We start from the raw sequence: 20,316 nt of genomic DNA on the forward strand, positions 1-20,316 counted from the left end.
ATGGATTCTAGTGTAGTTGCTGCCTCTCTTTCTAGTAGTGTTACAATTCTGCTGCTTTTATGTTCACAGACAATGCCAAATGCAGCTCTTTGCATCTTTTATGGTGTGCAACATTTCTGTGGATGTATTCAGAAAGAAAGAAAAAATACCTACATTAGCAACACTTCTCCAGCTACTGTGTCCTGAACAGGATAAAAAAAAACGACAGGAGGCATTGCAGCTTCAAAAAAGGGCACTTTTTCCTGGTCACATGAAATTGGAAAAGACTTCAGTAATAGAATCTTCATGAACCCAAGCAGAACCTGCAAATGAAGGTTCAGTTCTGATGTGCTCCTTCAGAGGCTGAGGAATGAACAGGGAGCCTTAAAAAACCCCCTAAAATAGAGATGTCCCTATATGACCCCTGTTCCTCTACATGACCATCCCTTTAACACCTGTCCTTACAAGAGCAGAAACAGATCTGATGCCATTCTCCTCCTGATCCCCAAATTCTTCTTCCTCTTTCTTAAGCCACAGGAAGGGTGCCTCAAAGAGAGCAGGTTATTTTCCTGATGCTTTCTGGCACAGCCTCCAGTTACGTGCTGAGCTGCGCTGTCTTTGCACACGGCTGGTAAAAACTGCAGAAGGAGAAAATGGGAAAGGGAGCCCACAATCTGTGTCACACGGGCTGATGACGAGACATGGGCTTTGTCAAAGCCTCCAAGAGCAAAAGATACAGCAGAGTAATCTCTCAAAAATATCTGCACTCTCAGGTTAACAAAAGAAAGCGACAAAAGCTTACTCTCCCTTTAGAAATCAATAAAGAACAAAGCTGAATTTTTTTAGCCTTTTTAGCCCTAACTCCTCAATAGTGATTCTCTGGGCTTATCCACACTTAACATTTCACCCAATCAAGGCAGCAGAACATAAATCCCATCTTTATGGGAAGGCCTAATGGGGTGCAATGCAAAACAGCTCTAATTTGCAGGGAACAGCATCAGTTTATATATATGGCTCTTCACTAATAGAGAGTTGTATGTTATACAGCCAGGAAATAAGAGTGTTCTGACAAAGTCTGAGCTTATACAGCAATTAAATAAGAGAAAGAGAGAAGAATGCTCCAGATGGCAGGAAGGTAGGAAGCCATGCTCACCAGCCATGGCCAGATTGCATGGAAGGTTGTCTTAACGCAGAAGTGGAAACAAGATGAGGAAACAGAAGCTAGAACGGGCTCAGAGACAGTCAGGAACTGGAGTTAACCTAAAGTCACTTCTTCCAGAGCTCACATATCCTGCCCCAGTTACAAAATGTGGGAAGGGAAAAGACAGAGAAAAGAAAAATTGCAACTGCTGCAGACAAATGTTGCTCTGGCTTCTGCTAAGACACTAAAATAAACCTATGCTAGAACTATCTATCAAGCTGCATGAGCAGTAAAATCAAGGGAGCGTACTCCATGGTACTACTTCTAAAGCTGCAGCCACTTTTTATACCCTGTGGCTCTTTTTCTGAAACTCCTCCTTTTTTCTTTCCAAATGTTCTGTATATGCCATCATATATATTTATATAGAGGGCAGGTGTTAATATCTGTACACGTGCTTTGCAGTTGCAAAATCTACGTCTTTAAAAAACCCAAATCCAAAACTTTGCTGTGATATTAACGCATGCAATTTCTAGCTACATTTCTTCACTTTGGACCAGACACAATTAAAAATACTATATTAAATATTTACATTTGAAATTTATAATGGTAGCTGAGGAGGAAGAAACTGTTTTGGGATCCAAGGACTAAATAAATATTCTACAAACAGACACAAAGGGGTCTCACTAGTTTCTACAAATAGACACAAAGGGGTCCCACTAGTTTCACCAAACAGACTCCAGATGAGAAATCCAAGAAATGAGCACAAGAACTTTTGTTAGAATTAGTTCTTTCATATGAGGTAAGAAGTAAAACATGACACAAACTCTGAATCTAATGTCCAAACATGAAGAATTTCTTTTTTATCTTTAAAGGGCGAGGTGACAAGTATTAATAATTAGGGTGTGTAAGCACATAAATAAAGATTTAAGGTGAAGTTTCATGTGCAATTGAAAAATCACACACACAGTACAAAGTAGGTGTGGTTGCATAGGCTTGGGAATTCCACAGAGCCCCTCAGCAGACATTTAAAGTATGTTCAGCTTGGAAATAACTTACATGCTTTTCCTTCCAATCTGGAAATAGGAACATTCAAAAGAATTCAACTGCTTTCCAAGTTAGCTTACACAAATTAGCTTTCCTCTACAAGCTATTAGATGAAAGCCCACAATGAAAGCCAACACACACACAAAAAAATTAGTAGCAAATGTCCGGTTGTTCATGTTCTGCAAATTGTGCAGCTATGCAAGTATAACCACTACCATTTATCATTCTTCAAATCTGTACACCGGCCAAAAAAACAAGGAAACCAAACTGCCTACCAAGCAAGGAGACTTGCACAGACCTTGGACTAATTGGAACAATTTAAAATTCCTCTCTTTTTTAATTTTTGAGGTAGAAATAACACAGATGAAAATCCAAAATCCAACTGACACTGTAAAACAGTGCAGAAAGGGAGAACAGCATTCAGGTCACACATATAAGCAAAACTCTTAGGTACTTTGTTTCTGTATTAAAAAAATATATCCTCTGTAAAATACTGAAAAAGAAAAGGCATCCTAGAGCTGAACACAAAACTTAAGTGACAGATTCCAAAGTTTTTAAAACTCTTTTTCAGACATGTCAGGTAATCAATACAGAAGAGAATTCTAAGATGTCATTTAACAACCTTTCCATTAAAATACATTAAAAAAATAATGTGTAGGAAACCAGGGATATGTCTGAAAAACTCGCGTACAGAAACCAGTGTTCTAGAAGCTGGCACACTGATGCTGAGAGCCTGCAAGTCAGAAAGCCTCAAGGTCACAAGGCAGAGACCATTTCTTTCCTGGTAATATCTGTATTATTAACCCTTGACAATGCCACTAAACTGCACACAGATTTTATTCATTCACTTTACAAGTCATGTAACAGGTACTGTCAAGGTCTCTTCAGGCAAAATTGTAAATGTAATCCAGCTTCTTAATATCCCAGATACATAACTACATTACTCACCCACTCTAGCAAACTGCTTTTTGATGGAGATACCAAAAATGTATTAGGCTATGATTTCTAGTCACTAGTTTAATTTGGGTTTTTTTTAGGAATTGCAGTCTAGGAATCCTCAAATTTAACTATTCTTATCTGCCTTACACTCAAAAATTACCCAAACCAAGGGCAAGGTGTATGTCACAGTGCCTCCTACCTGCTGATCTACACAGAAGTTGACTGCCATCTATCTATTATCCTTTTAACTCATGGTGTAAATACCTGAAGATAATTGATTCAAATTCTGCTGCTATGACTTAACAAAAGCCCATAACAGTCTGTTCATAACAATCAAAAGGCATAAAAGCTATAAAAGAAGGAAACATTCTGTCTATCCCTATCTTGCTGCCACTTAGCTGCAGCTCCTAAATGACCTTCTGAAATAAATTATCCAAGTTTGTAAACTACTGACAGATTAAAGATGAGCCCACTTACTTTGACCTCTAGTTCCACTTCTATGTGAAGCAAGTAATGTTCTTTTTTACAGTGAAGTTTACAGCAGCTTACAAATGTTTGGAAAAAAATAAATATCTTTTTTAATGTCATACACGGAGCAACACAAAAGAGTTCAACTAAGTAAGTGCCACATATGGTCCTGGATGCAGCCTCTAAGGCTTCTCATCTCTGACTTTTAAAAGCATAAATATTGGTCAAATAAAAATAAGTTTCCATAACATGAGACTTCTAAGACTACTTTTAAGTCCTGAGAGAGACAGAATAATTTTGAAAAAAAACTAATAATGGAATTTTAATTAGATTTAGGTGACAAACCTCTGAAAAAAGCTTTTCTTTGACCAAGAATATTTGGCTAGCTTTTCTTTGTTTGAACTACAGGCAAAGAACATGCTGAAGAAGAGTAAAACTTCCCTGGATTTCTCGGAAAGAGAAATGTCTAGTTTTTCTGACTATTAATGAAATGTGCGTTAAATGGTAATATTACCATGGCATTGTACGCAATTTATTTTCATGTTTTTCTCCTTTATAAAAGAGTATGTCATTTAACTGTAAATCTGTCAACTCCAACAACAAATTTCCATAGCTTCTGGTAATTTGCAAGTACCTCCCAAAAAAATTTCAGATGATCCCTTTCACCCTTTCATGTCTCTAAACAGCAGATAAATTCTGACACCACCTGAAAATGCTGAATTAGTAGATTACATTACAAAAATCCCCATATTCACAGATGTCCACAAATAGATTGGTAGGACAGATGCACATCCTGCAAACTGAGATGGAAGAGATGAAGAATTGTGACTGGTTTCTCACAAAACAAGGAAAAGCAGGCAGAGAGAAGGTATGCCTCTGAAAGGAATGTAGAACAATGTGAATGTCACAGCAGAGCTACTAACTATTAAATATTGCTCCTTAGTTTATCCTTTGTATACTGGAAATTTGTTTTATCCTTCATTTCTTCAGTTTTCAAATTTATAACTTTATAGGTACAGACTAAAAAAGAAAAAAGGGTCAAAATTATTCAAGCAAAAACAAAGATTGGTGCTCAGTCTGTAAGAGCTGAAGCAGCTGTGGATGTGTAGCACTGGTTATCAGACATTTTAACTGCTACTTCACCTACAAATTATCATTGCTAAAATGGATACGGATATGGATATGGACCCCAATATTCTGTTACATTGGCAGAAGGATGAAAATAATCTGGAGCTAGACCGGTTGCCAGGCAGACCCCATGACTGTCAGGCTGTGCTGTCAAAGAGTTCCCAGCTGAGTCTCCTCACTCGGCTCACCCGAGCAGCCCTGCTGGATTTTCTCTAGAGAGACAATTTATGTAAACATGGATGGCAGAACTAAACCCTTTGGAGTAACCAATATTTTTCCTCCCCTACCTTTGTTCAGCCCCCTTGTCTGTTTTTCTCGTTCCCTGATGATCAGTGTCACGTTTTCCATTCTCTCTACCAAATTTTGTAATTCCAACAGTGCTGATGCCTCGCCTTAAAAAGATTTATCCTGCAGACTACAGTTTTGTAATACAGCTGTAGAGCTCACTCAAACCATATGGATCTCAGTGGGTATTTCAGTGCTCACTCTGCAATTTTTGGTTTTCCAAGTGCAATGTGTAGATTCCTGTCATTACCCTAAACAGATAGAACATCTGCTCAATCTGTTTCTTAGACTGAAAAGAAGAAAAGGAAGTAATTTTAAGCTATATATGTATGTTCCATATATATATGGAACCTACATATAAAAATATTAGAAGATTTACAGAGCATGTAAGTGTTGGTACAAACCAGGGATACAGAGGCATCTGTAGCTGGTTCCAACGCTGCGACAAATGCCGTGTGCACAGGGATTCAGAGCACAGAAGTCAATCAGCTGAGCACATGTAGGTCCTGTAAATCCAGGACTACAGCTGCAGGAGAAGGCAAGTCTATCTGCATAGCAGGTTCCGTTGTTCTGGCAAGGAGATGACGCACAAGGGTCTATTTTGTCCTCGCAAGTGGTTCCTAAAAACCCTAAAAGAAATAAATGGGTCTGATAAGTAAGCATCCTGATATGCATTCAATTTTAATAACTAAAGTACGTTAAAAGTAAGCCATTCAGAGATCTCTATTCCTTTCTTTTTTAATTCTAGGAATTTTATAAAAATACAGACTTCTTACGTAATAAACTCTAATTTTGCCCATTGACATTCTATGAAAAGAGATGCTTCAACTGAAATCATACTATAAATGATTAAAGCAGTGACTTGCAAAAATATTTCCTGAAACCAACAGTGCTTATCTGCTTTCTGAGTGAATCTGTCTTGAAAAGCAGAAGAGATTTTCTTAAGATCAGGAGCTGGCTAGCCTAGGAAAAAAAGAAAAGAAGCCCAAACTGACCTGTTTTTCCTAACTGTTAACATGTATGTTAAATGTAAAAACCTCTTAAACAGAACTTGGGTTTATTGAGTTTCAATAATTTAAAGAATATCTTTTACAAGAACAGACTTCTCATTAGCAGGAGAGACAACGATTTATTGAAGCAATACCATGCCAAAAATAGACATAAGGAAAAGGATATTCTTGCAAGGGAACTTTTAATCAGATGTAGGGAAGAATAACATTTTAATGGATTGCAGTAACTACAGCTTGTATCTATACATACACACACATCCTGTACGTAGTAACACAGCGCATGGTTATTGTATCCTAAAGCAAGTCAGAAAAGCACATTCCAATTCTAGAACCCTTCCAAATAAAAGAGCCAACTGTCCTTTCCACTCAATTACATATTGTTATAATAAGTACTTGGTCCATCACTTTTCAGGCTTAAAATTCCCTGGAATATCTTACATGGTAAAAAACTTGACTATTACAGTAGAATAATAAACAAAGGTGAGTAACCCACAAAGAGCATACTACAGAGATCTACTCAGAGAATTAACAAAGCTTATATTAATGGAAGTAAAAAAAGATGGGGAGGCCACAATTGCACTGTGAGCTCCAGACAAAGTAGGATTTTTTTGGTCACAATTGGCAGCAGAATTTTAGGGGCTTCTTCAAAATAGGTGCTAGACGAATGACTTTCAACGCCACTTCTCCCTCAGATATCCATAAGTCTTACACCAGAACTATGGAATGAAGAACATGGGGGGAAAAAAAAGGAAAAAAACAAAACAAAACAAAACAAAACTAAACTAAAAAAAAAAAAAAAAAAACCACACAAAAAACCACCCACCTAGAAAGATGGAAAGAAAAGAAATAACCTACAGATTGGACTTCTAAGTTTTGTCATACAAACTCTGCAACAGACCAAGAGAGAAAATCCAGTCTGACAGGGCACAGATGAAGGGCAAGTCCTCCCCATTTTGCTATCCTATGGCTCCAATTGCTTCATGGGCTTTGTCAGGATCACCTGCTCACCAATGCAGAACAGAGAGAGCCTAAAAACAAATACTGTGGAATCCTATACTAGAGGTCCCTCCTGTAGATGATAACTAACCATAGACACTCCAAAGAACAGAAACCCCAAGAGCAAGGATGTAATTCCAGCAATGGTTCCCTGACAAATTAAAACAGCGTGTACTGTTGTAATAAAATCTTGGTCAAAAGAATCTGCAAGGACTTTCAGCTATTAGCGGGAGGAGATCAGCCAACGAGTTCAGTGAAATCTCTCAAGTAACTCTGAAACCAGATTAACAAGGATCAAGGAGATCTGAGGTCACACAATGACACTAATGCCACTTCACTACTACCTTTGCAGTAATCTTCCCTCCAAAGAGGAGGTTACTGGCAGATGGCTAATGTTTCAAGTGACAAAGCACTTCAAGAACATATTCAGGTTTAAAATACACCAAAACATGTTGCCCTTGTGCTATCTTTGACTGCACTGTGAAATGTGCTTAGGTGATTCTGGAAGTTCAAATCTCAAGCATGAGTCAAATATCTGAGAATACTCAAAGCAGAAAATATGGAAATCTATTATTCTGGCATTTCAGAATGTACATTTAAATCCATGCCAGTCCAATTGTTGAAAATAAATAATGCAAGCAATAACTATAAAAATCAAATTCAGAGGTGCATTGATTGAAAACAGAATCAAATTCCAAATTAACATTGTTTATCTGCAGGAAAATACCCCCTGAATTGCTTTTCAACCAGCTAGTATGGACCCAAACCTGCATGTAGGTCATCGCTGGTATAAAAAGGACATGACTGAAGTGCAAAGTCTAGTGGTAATTTGAAAGATCTGAATACAAAATTTCAGGGAATAACAGAAGGAATAGGGCAAAGAAGGCAAAGGGGAAAGGCAATAATAGAAAATATTTATTCTGGTAAACCCAAAGTACAATGCCTTGTGTGCATGGATCAGGTCATTTGGCTAGTTGTCAAGAAGAATAACAGTCTTAAGTTAGGCAATATGCTTTACAAATGGCTACAGACCTCCAGGGCAGTGATAGAAACTAGATCAGAAATATGTTTTCAGAGACAGAAAAGCTCCAAATAAAAACCAAATTTTTCATCACAGTGGGATTTTAATTACCTAGCTACTGAAAGCAAAAGAGCCACATGCAAATCAAGGAAGTAAAACATTTTCTGAAGACACCATAGAGCTGCCTCTTATACAGCTTGTGAACAACTAACGTGTCTGAATGTTACATTAGACCCAATTCCAAACATTACAAGGATGTGAAAAATTCAGTCTGTCAATTGCTAGGGCTCAGGATTACAAAACCTTTAACTTTGAACTGCAGGGATAAGTACTAAAAGAAATACAAGCAATTTATTATTTTCCCTTTAGAAATTTGTCTTGTAAGGAAATATAAATAAATGGTATTTCATCAGAATTCTCTAAAGAGAAAAAAGTTACTAATCAGAAGGATCAAGAAATCATTAAAACGCTGTAAGATTTTGATTGAAATTCACTCTAGCTAAGTCTTTCTGGATAAAGATGAATAGAGGCTAAACCCATTCGAGCATTAAGGAGAAGTCTATTAAAAATAAGAGCAATTTGGGAAGGTGCCAGGTAAAAACATTAGATTAGTGGAAAGTACCAGAAACTAAACAGCCATTAAAAAAAATTAATTAACAACAAAATGTTCTTCAGGTAAATGAAACTCTCTTATGGTAATATGAATAATTCTGCATTCTGATCACCAGTTACCTTGGGAAATCTTCCATAAGCAACAGCTGGGTGACCCAGTTTCCTACGATCAAGATTGTATATAGGTTTATTCTATGTAAATCTAAAGAAGTTACAATGACATCTGCAAGATGTACCAGAGAAAAAGGCTTTTACATGAACAATGAAGGAGGGAAAATAGTGAAAACCTTGAAACTTCAACTATTCTAAGTCTCAGTAAATAACTTCTGTTCTCCCAATCAATTAAGATTCATGGTGACAATGTGCATTTTCTAGCTGCTATTGCAAATCAACACATATGAATCACAACTTAGCATCTTCTATAGCTGTCAAACTCTATTTTCTAAACCAGAGAAACCGTAATAAGAGCATTCATAAGTGAATTGCTTTCCAGTATTTTCAGAAACATCTGCAGATATTTCAGGACACTTTTGCCCAGTGTTTCCAGCAGTAGTTACCTGAAGCTATTCAAATCAAATTCTCAAAAGTAAAATAAAATCAATGCTAAAATGTGAATTTGATGTAATCTATATATGTTAAACTCTTTATCATGCCATTGTTTTCTTTCTGTCTTCTCTTATTCTAGAGGATGGCTGACATCCATTGTTGCTGATGATCATTTTTCAAAAATATATTAACCTAAATTGAAATATTTTACCCCTTCTGTGCAAGCTGGTGACCTCCACACGGAGCAGGTATGAATAGTTGAGGAAGCCAGGCCAGTTTTAGGGGTTGCCCAGCTGAATGCAAGCTATTTTTATCAAAGATTGATGTTTTCCAGATCCTTTCTGAAGGCAGTTAATCTGTACTTATCATCAGGACATTAAAGTTGCATGGAATAGAACTTCAGAAACTTATTGCAACAGAAGTTTATTTCTCTATTATAACTGATCTGCACTTTGCCCATTACTGTCTGGCTTTGTTCTGAACCATAGTCCACTACTAAATTATTTTAACATTATCATTATGAGCAAAATTTAAAAAGGGTCTTCAAAAAAATTTATATTTTTATATATATATATATACACACACACATATATATATATATACACACAAGTACCAAGTCTTTCATACTATCTAATTTTACAAAATTTGTGTCCAGAAGGAACACTTTTCCTCACCACACAATCAGGCAATTTCCATACAGTTGGGTTTCTTTGATTTAACTTTTAATAAAGATTTCTGTGAATTTGATCGCTACATAAATAAGGATAACTAGCTTCAAAACTCTAAAACTTATGTTGATTTATTTAATAATATATGGTTATTAATTTAATAACATTTATTTATTGCAGCCAGGAGGGTTTTATGTTTCCAATTACTATTTGTGTATTTAGTTCCACTCCAGGGTATTTTGGAAATACATATAACTTCTCAGAAGCTTAAAAAAACCCAGAGTAACCAAATGGGTATATTCATGAGCACTACCCCAATCAGTTCAAATAAAATCTATTAATGCTACTGTTAATACAAGAATCTGTTATATCCTACAATAAGTGAAGAAAATGAGAGGAGATATTTAAGATTGATAAGGATGGAATGATTCTGAATATAAATTTCAGATATTCATTTTCAGGCTGGCATGTTTACTATGCGTATTTAGAATGTCTAGGAGTTCCTTTGCTTGATCATTTGAAGGTAATATTTACTAAATGTATGTTTAATGATATTAAAACAATCAAAGATCCCTACCTGACTGTAAGCAGGTACAAGATCCAAACATTATTTTGGCAGTAACAGTGTCAAAGTTTTAAACAAATTCTTTGCCTCAGATCTAGCCTTCTGTCAGTTATCATGTGCTTTTTCATGAACTACTGATCTCGTTTGTAAAAGAAATGCACCCTCTCAAGATCATTCTTCATTGTTTCCATCTCATTCCTTTATCTGCCATCTTTTTCTTTTCTTTGTGTGATAGTTGCCACGTTTTCTTATCCTTTTCCAAGCCACATTGTATCTGCAGACTGTAGTTCCTACACAAACATAAGCTCCTTGGTTACCTTTCCCCACTGTGCTGAATTAGCACTACAGAAAGAAAAGCTTTTTCTCAACAAGAAATTACTATTAAGCACAGCAGAACAGCAGCAGAGCAAGAAACCTCACTTAAATTAGAAAATTGGGGGTTGGTAGGCAAATTTTCAAGTTACTGCATCTGCAATTTTCAATTAACGACTCTTTGTTGTATTTACAGAAATTACTGAATCTCTTCATAGATTAAAACCCAAACAAAAGCTCCTAAATTATGCCTCTGTGAAATGATAACACCTCAAAAGATGTAAGAATGATCAAGGGACAGGCATTAGTAAATTTAGACAACACATTTTGTTAAATCAACTCTTTCTTTCCTTCCACAAGATATCCGAATTCTTCAGCTCGTTGACATCAGACCTTCCAGAACAAACCAAAGAAGCAACAGGGTATTACTTAGCATGTCCCTGAGGTTACTCCAGAGACACAGATGGGCCCTGCAGACAGGCTGGGACACTTCTGTACCAGCACTCGCCCTCATCACAGGTACAGCTGTGCAACTTCATGGGAAACAACCACTCTTTGAGCCACCAGCAACTATAGGGAGTCAGGGAGAAGCTTTGGATTGCTCGAGTTATCACAGGCTGACACAAGAAGGGCAACCAGAGCAAGATGTCATTTATTCCTATAAACCTAAGAATTATTTTCTTATGTCCAAGGAACTAATATAAAATTAGCCTTTCTAAGAGAAATAATCCTGGCCAGTCCAGAAAGTGATTTCTGAAACATTCTATCCCCTCCAAAGGCTTTTTCTACACTGGAAATAATGCAGGATTTTAGCCGGAGTTGTAAGTGTATTTCAGAAAGACTTTTTTTCTTTTGTTACCCCAGTGCTTTTGGAAACATTTATACCATGCAAACCTGTCAGACATTTAATGAATAACAAGAGTAACAGCTTTTCCCCCAATTCCATCTTTCTATAACACAGCTGTTCTCAGAAAGGTGGAAATAATACTGGAGACTAGATCTGGTAGCTCTGCACAGAAAGTTTAAGAAAGATGACCCAAATAGGACGCATGCCTATCAACAAAGCCTAGGAGCAGAAAGGTTCTTCTTGAAGTTGCTAAGAAACTGGTTTGCTTTTTTCTTGCCTCTGGAAGGGTCAAAAATCACACAGCGTCTTTAAGGCAAGTCCAAAAACCATGAAAAACCTCAAGACTCCAAGCAGAAAAGGGGCTCAAGCTTGTAACACACAACAAAAACAGAAGTGCCAACAAACAAAAAGACCAGAATACTAAGAAGATGATACCAATGTGCCCAGAAGGAAAAATCAATGGATACAGTCTAAACACTAAGATAATACAATAACCATGCCAAGATTAAACTTAAAGGAGAGCACAAAACAGAAACAGTTGGAAACTTATCAAACACAGATATGGATCAATTGAAAAGAAAGGAGCAGAAGATAAATATTCAGGCAACAAAGCAAGGCAACAAGATGGAGGACTCAAGTATCTCACCACAGAGCTATCCAAACACGAGCAAACAGAGAAGAGGCGCCAGTGACTTGGTTATCCTGCAGCAAAAAACGCTGCTGCCGGTGGGAATTCCGCACCCCGAGCAGCGGCACAGCTCTGACTCTGTGTCCATCTCCTCTGGAAGAGAGCTCTGGAGGGAGGTGGAGGGGAGGCTTCTCTCTGCTGCAGGCTCCACAGAGGCCCTGGCACGGGCAGCAGGTGCATTTGCAGGAGCAGCACCGCTGCTGGCAGCCGGCCCCGCTCCCCTCACAGCCAACTGCCAGGGGCATGGCAGCCCCGAGCCCAGAGCAGCCACAGCCCCGCAGTGCCCAGGGCAGGGAGCCTTAGCAGGGCAGAGAGCTGCTGCTGGCACCACAGCACAGCCACAGCGCCTGGCACAGCCCAGCAGAGCCCTCAGCCCACTGGCGACCCTGTGCCCTGGGCAGCAGGAGAGCAGCTGAGGGACGATCAGCATATTCATTAACAGACCACCGTCTGTTAACAGGAGTGAGCAATAATGAGCCGCACACAGAAACACCAATGGCAGACATAAAACAACCAAAAATCCCAGCAGCTGCTCTCCCAATGTTATTGGAAAGATCATTTCCTGCACTATACCCCTAAAGATTCTTGATCGGATTTCTTGAGAAAAATGCAAATAAATTATTGACAAAATCTAACATCTAATATTTTTCTCCTGAATTTCATTACTATTTATAAGGGAAACTATTTCCAAAACTTTTATACATGCAGGATCTGCACAGCTGTCAATATGTCAGTCTGTGTTTCAACACAGCAGTTAAGGGTTAATGCAGAGCACTCTAGAAAAACAAGGAATCAGTCTGAAGAAACGACAAATAATCTTCATTATTGAGCAAGTAGATATTACCAGAGCAGTTATCAAAGACTTGCACCCTTAGAGCAAGCATTAGGTGCTGGCAGAACAAAACCAACATCCGCAGATCAAGGGAGGACAGAAGTATAATTAGTTCAAAGTTCTAATCTTAATTATAAATAACTAATAGGAGGCTTCATAATTGAAAGCTTCCACTCATGATAATTCTTTCATGTGCAATTTAGGGATCTGTCACTGCAGTCAGCACAGTGTTATGAAAGCACGCTCTGGCATTGGGGTGTCCTTGTTTCGCATTTACAGGGTTTACCAGTGAGAATCAGTGAGAACGTTTCAGGAGAACGTTTCATGTCAATAAAGGAGTATGTCCAAATGGAAAGGAGAAGTAATTAAAACTTTGGGGGATTGAAATAATTCCTTTAGTTATTACTTTTACACACGTTTTAGCTAACTGGCCCATGTGCAGAAATGTGCGCATACTACAAGGGATGAATCTTTCTCTCACACGTTTAGTGGACAACATAAAAATCAGATCACACCCTGAGTCTCCTCAAATTCACCTTTCTCATCAGTGCTGGGGCCTGATTTCTATTGTATAATGAAAGAACATTTCTGCACCACATACACTGAAACACTCAAGTCCTACAACACTTCAAATCCTGTTGCTGATTATACCAAGATTTCTCATCTGGTTTTCCTTTCTGTTTACAATTACAAGCTAAGGCACAATTTAAAAACATTTAAATATACATATTTACATGTCAGAATAATTGAAAATTTAGAGTAAGTTCACCCCTAACACCAGCACATTGTACAAGGTACTAGAGAGGTGTTTGCTGGTTACCTTCTGGGCACTGACAGCTGAATCCATTGAGGTGGGATGAGCAGGTCCCTCCATTCTGGCACGGCTGCTGGATGCAATGATCAATCTCTGACTGGCACAGCTCTCCAGTGTAACCTACAAAACAGCTCACAACATTCAGATGATAGAGCAAAAACGGGGGGTTACCACTAAACAAATTGCCAGCCTCCCAAATAGTACCATTACTTTTCTTGAATCAAATTAACTAATATAAGCAATGGAGTCCAGGATGGTCTCTCATTTCTTACAAAATGAGATTCCTAATTAAAACATATACTCCACAGGGAGAAGAATAAAAAAAACAGCAGAATTCTAGAGACTACATCTGTTGTATTTTACCAACAGCAATATTCTGACATCGCTAGTGAATTGGTAGTAGATATTGGGTCCTCATTGGCCCTCATATAACCAAAAAAATAAAGTCCGCTTGGAATGGTTTTCAAATGCAACTTGAATCTCAAGTCAATAATCCTCAGCAAGGCTTTAGACAGAACTTGACACTATGAATTATTTGTGCATATGCTGAATGACTGTCATTTGCTCCTACTTCTGGGCTTCAAAAAGAGTGTTTATTTTAAGTGGGAGCTGTGAAGAACTGCTCAGCACAGTTGCAAACTCTTCCAAATAAGCTTCTATAAGTTCACAAGCTACAGATTGTGTGTACTGTACTATTTGACCATAAGCTTGCTTTGTTCCATATGTCTGATGTCTGTAACACATCCCCCAAAAATGAACAAATTTAAAATGCAGTCTAAATTATTCTACACTCCATACCTAAATTTCATAACAAATACCACACATTCCACTTTTCTAATTTTTAATTGCCTTCAAGAAAATATCCTGGATGCATGACTGAAGAAAAAACTACATGCTACGCACAGAGGCGTCTTATTTTTTTTAAAAGGAACCCTACAAAAATTATTAGTATCTTCCATAATGAGCATATTTAACCAAATAGCTGGTGTTAAAGACTTCTACAAGACTTGCACTTTTATAGGGAGCTAAATTATAAAACTATTCTCTGCAATGCAAAACCTGGAAAAAGAATCTGCTGTGTATTGTAAAATGATTCTATTAAATCATCTAAACTGGAGGAAAAAATTGAGGTTGAAAGCCAGAAATGTGGTCTCATATGGCAGGTCCTCTTGACTGCGTTGGAGCACTTGGAGGGAGGGATCTCAGCTTCTCTCTGCAAAACTAGCGATGTTTTGCAATTCCAACTGGTCTCAAATTCACATCAATTTTACAAAAGCAACAATGAAGAACTACAGAAGACTGCATCCACTGACTTCTTTCATCTATAGGCTTCACAGCTTTTTCAGTTTGCACGTTCAGCTGATTATTTTTACGAATTGTAACACGGTATTGAACGTGCGTAAGTCATTTAAACATTCTTCCTTTGAACTGCTACCATGTTTGTGAATTGTAACACGGTATTGAACGTGCGTAAGTCATTTAAACATTCTTCCTTTGAACTGCTACCATGTTTGTGAAGGTTCGAAATTACCCTGGAATTCAGCATATATCCAAAAGAATGTGGCATGAAGGCCAAAATGATTGTGCTGCTCTGAATCTTGCTACAATAATTGGACTTCCTGCAGTCATTACAGCTTGCAGGAAAAGTCATTAGACATATCTTATGACAATATTTAAAGTAAATATGTTCTATCTTATTACCACCTATAGTGCATGTTTTGTCCACCTGAAAGAGAATATGATTCAGGGATAGCATCCAAATACATTGCAGGGACTAGAAATGCAGAGGTACTAAACAAACACCAGAGAAGGGGGAAAAAGCAGTTTTTTGGTGATATACACAAAAGAATCCTTACACCTCTGCATTTTGTGCTGGTATTTAACTTCACAACATTTCCTTCTGTCAAAATTTGGGAAACATGATCATTTTCACATATAAATGTTTTTGAAACTTGCATATGGAGACATATAAGATAACTCTTAACTATCATTTTCTTTAATATTTTTCATATAAAATTAATATTTTCTGGAAATTCAAAGTTAAATGAGAACAGTTAAATGAAAACAGTTGCATCCACACATTAAAAAACAGTGGGTTTTAACTCTGATAAAGAAAAAGATGATGTAAACTAAATTTTGCTCCCGTGTTTTTAGTAGGCAAAGTTCCCATAGTTATGATTAATTCCCTTATGGGGTTAAGGTTCAGCTGTGTGCTTTCAATGGCATTTTTCACCAATGAAGAACCTTCCACTACCCTTACATTGCTGTTGCATTTTCTGTCTCTTCTGGTATCAGACATTGCACAGTTCACTGCTCTGCAAAAAGATATGCACCAAATGTCAAGCAAAGCTGCATTATTCAAGCATTCAAAACCTACCAGGCAGGCAGCTGCAGGTGAAATTGTTCCTGTCATGTTTCTGTGCTACATCAGTGCAGGTTGCATTGTTCTGGCAAGGCTGGCTCTGACAGGCATCAAACTCTTCACACAGGGAACCCTTATATGCATCTTCACACTCACAGAAAAACGTTGCCTAAAACAAAGAGGATATGTACTTCAAAATAAATTTCAAAGATGATGTTTTCATTTAATACACTTCTGAACAAAGATGGTTTGGTTCTCCTGTTCATAACAACAGTAGTTGCCATGAATACATCAACTGAACAAAGTTACTCCTTGAAAACCTAAACCCGCACCAATTCTTCAGCTCAAATTTTAAGGATGTTGGGTCATTTCATCTAGACAAGGACTCTGGGATCAGATCCATAATATCTATATCATTATACATTTTTTCTTCCATTCCAGAAATTAGATTTATAGGCTGAAATAACTGTCAGAATCAATAATGTGCATATTTACGGCAACAAAATCCTACTACAGATATGCACCCTTGACACGACAGGCTCCCAGAGTGGTGCTTCAGCAGTAACACCCCTTTGCAATTCTGCTAAAATGAGTATTCTTCTGAGTGTTTTCATAGCCTTTTCCAAACTTTGCTGCTTAATAAAAATCAAGAGCACTACACCTCTTAAAGGTTTAGAGTACCTACATGAGGCATGATATGGCACATTTTTCTCGATAATAAAATAATTAAAAGCATATTTAAAAATTCTCTAGGTGACTAAGATTGCCAAGGAGGTCTCCAAGAAGAGAAGCAAGGAAAGCTCTCTCCTCTGTGATATGCATTGAGATGCCATCGGAATCTTTGTTCATGAAACACTAGATGGCAACATCACTCACTCTCATTGATTTCAGAGCTGGATCTTTAGAACACAGCTGTCCCATGTTAAAACATCGGAATGCAGAGTGCAGAACACGCATGGAACTAGAAACAAAGAGATGGGGGCATCTATTTTCACTTGGGTTTACTTCACATGAATAAACAGATGTGACTTAAGTAGAAAATAATAATCTTCACATAAATAAAATACTTTACTCAGTAAACTCCAGTTTTCACTCTTCCTTACAAATATCACACTGGTAGAGTTATACAAGAATAAATATGATACATCTTCAAAACTCAAAACCATGAGTATGTTATTTATCAGGAGTGCCAGAAACTATTCTCAAGAGTATAGACTACACATGTTCTGGAATTTACCCCAGCCTCTTCAGACAACAGCTCTGAATATCTCACACATCACCAATGACAGGTTATCAAACAAGGCTGTAGTTCAACAGAAGGGAAAGACAGGCAAGCAAAATAGAGTCAAAATTATTACACTCACACAGCACAGTAACTGTCTTTAAAGATAATTTGCTTGAGCTGTCTACAGAGACAAAACCTGCATGGCTCTGCCTGCTCTAAAAGCTCAGCATTACAATGCAGGTATTAATACCTTTAAACAATGCAACAATCAGTCATTGCTTCAATAATGATGATGAAATAGGGAGTTTAAAAAGACTCAGATAATATATCTCTTCAAGAGTTTGATATAGGGATCAATTCACCATAAAGAGTAGTTAACAAAATAGGGTTTGAAAGCTGCAAAAGAAAAGCATTGTAACCCTTCAATCTGAAAACTCTAATGACAGGTAACAGTTCTGAGATTCTGACAAGATATTCTGTGGAGAAGATTAGGTTATCATCACTTACCCCAATTGATACTACTTTTTTTTTCCTGTATAGATAACATGTACTAGTATATTTGAGGAAAAATTAGTCAAGAAGCAGCTCCACACTGCCACTATGCTAGAATTAATGTCACTAAGAACTCCAAAATGATCTACTATCAATCGAGAGATCATCTGTGTATTTCACTTGATTAAGTGTAAATCTATTGTATAATTTTGGATGGCAATAAAATAAAATTTTAAAATAATTTGCTATTATCCAACCTGTACCATAATTTAAATCTAGATGGAATGTAGCACTTTTTTGCTATTATAATTAGGATAGTAATAAATCCTTTTTATTACTATAGCAAAGAAGTTGTTAAGATGGCCAGAACAAAACTAATGTAACTAAACTCTCTTTTACTGAGGAAGGCTTTCAGTATTTAGTACAATTCACAGGGAGTTACTATAATATTAGAGCAAGATGTTGCATCGTAATTACGTACTTTGGAGCATACTGTACTTAGGAAAATAAGTCCATATGCAGGACAGCATACCTTCAGGTATACATGAGGGGGTTTATAATCTGCCTTTTTACAGATTATTATCAAATGGATCTATCACAAAACTCCAGCCCACACAGAAGACATGGAAACCACTGTTATTCAATTCAATTTTCAATATTATTCCTCAGTCCAGGCAGAAGTCAGATATTTTTCTGTAAATCTCAGGGCCTCTAAATCTAGCAATAAAATTTCATATTTACACAGTCAGCCCATCCATACTTTATATGGGAGAGCCAAAGTTATGGAACAGAGCATCTGTGAGAGAAACAACCTCTTATGTAAGCAAAATTGTGGCACTCACAATCAATGGATAGTCCAAGTTCACTTCAAAAATCTTATATGAAATTGGAAACTCACACCAGATAAATCTCTCCCCTTTGGGTTAACATCAAAACTTTTCCATTAATTGCTAACTGCTAACTCATCCTGGTGTAAAGCCGAGTATATGAATGTGAGAGTGGTATTTATATTGTGATGATGCCAAGACCAGTACCCTCCTGACACGTTCCTGTTTCCCTTGTGGACCAGTGGCAAGCATGGCAGCAGAACAGGTACAAAGCTCTTACAAAGGACGGAAAAGGCATCACTTGAGCTCAGCATCACCTCACTTCACAGCTCCATTCAAAAGCAACAATAATTGAAAACAAAACTTTGCATTAGAACTTTGCTTTTCGTAATTCTACAAAAAGCATCTGGCTGAGTAGAAGTCAAGTTACAGATTGGGAAGGAATGAGTAAAAACTGGCCAAGACTCCCAGATTAGGCGAGAATTCAACTCTATGTAGTTATATGCACTCTATACATAACAGTAACCCCCAGTGCTTATATCACTGCAGATTGTTAACTAAATTTAAATTTCCCAATAAACAGAAGTGTTCCTACATTCTTTTACATTCTACTAGATTTGAAATAAAACTATGAAGTACATAAAACCCCAAAGACAACCATTAATCTTCTTGGCACTGGAAGCAACAACTACAGCCAGAAGAGCTCTGAGCTTGCTCATAGCATTGGGCCTTTTGTGCATTCTTCTAAGTCGCTTTGCATCCTGCAAGACTAGATTGTGCAAATCGGAATGAATTATAGATAAAAACAAACAGCAAATCACAAAAGGCACGTTTTAAATTTAAAGAAAATTAAAGCTTATGTTCTGCAAAAAGAAGTGTGTTGTGGGAAACAGACACAACGGCTGTCATGTTGAGTTTGTAATTTTGGCAGCCACTTGCTCCATCATTAGGGAAATCATCAAGATATTTTAGAGCATACCACATAATTTGAGTTAAACAATGGCAAAAACATTCTACTTAATGAAATATGCACCTTCTATTTTTATCTTATGCTGGGCATGAATCAGTTTCCTCCTGAAGTTCTCTGAAGCACCTAATAGGCTAAAGAGCAAGGAAAGCTCACCGATTTAGAAACATGGTACAGACAAAAAGCCAACATGGCATTTTGATTGCCCCTGGAGTAGCAGGCTCGATATAAATTAACTACATTTTGGTCACTGTATTTGATGTTCTAGCAAGCTACCTCAGCCCAACAGGCACCTGGACAGGTTTGATGGCATTTGAGAGAATCACTGGGAGCATTCCTCATTTGTTCAAGTTCTAGAAAACTCAGGAGCAGTTTGCAACAGGAAAAATAGAAGCAATTGCATTTCTGAAGTTAAAATTTTATTTGAAGATAGCTAAATATCTTTTATGGTCATATAAATATATTTACCTTTTTTTTTTTTTTTTTAATATTTAGACATACTGAGAATCCAGATAATTCTAGATCTCCAATGGCCATTAATTGATAGA

At 37.3% G+C, this 20,316-nt stretch overlaps 1 protein-coding gene across 1 annotated transcript in view; it reads right to left on the reverse strand.

Moving 5' to 3' along the window:
- DNER (delta/notch like EGF repeat containing) overlaps nt 1-20,316 on the reverse strand; it is a 114,153-nt gene that overhangs the window by 17,294 nt on the left and 76,543 nt on the right. The window contains exons 6-8 of the mRNA XM_040074686.1: nt 16,273-16,426; nt 13,902-14,015; nt 5,389-5,613 (exon numbers count right to left, since the gene is read on the reverse strand). Of these exons, the coding sequence (XP_039930620.1) occupies nt 5,389-5,613; nt 13,902-14,015; nt 16,273-16,426 (493 nt within the window). The remainder of the gene's footprint in view (nt 1-5,388; nt 5,614-13,901; nt 14,016-16,272; nt 16,427-20,316) is intronic.

This window comes from Hirundo rustica, chromosome 10, assembly GCF_015227805.2.
Source record: "Hirundo rustica isolate bHirRus1 chromosome 10, bHirRus1.pri.v3, whole genome shotgun sequence".
NCBI lineage: Eukaryota > Metazoa > Chordata > Aves > Passeriformes > Hirundinidae > Hirundo > Hirundo rustica.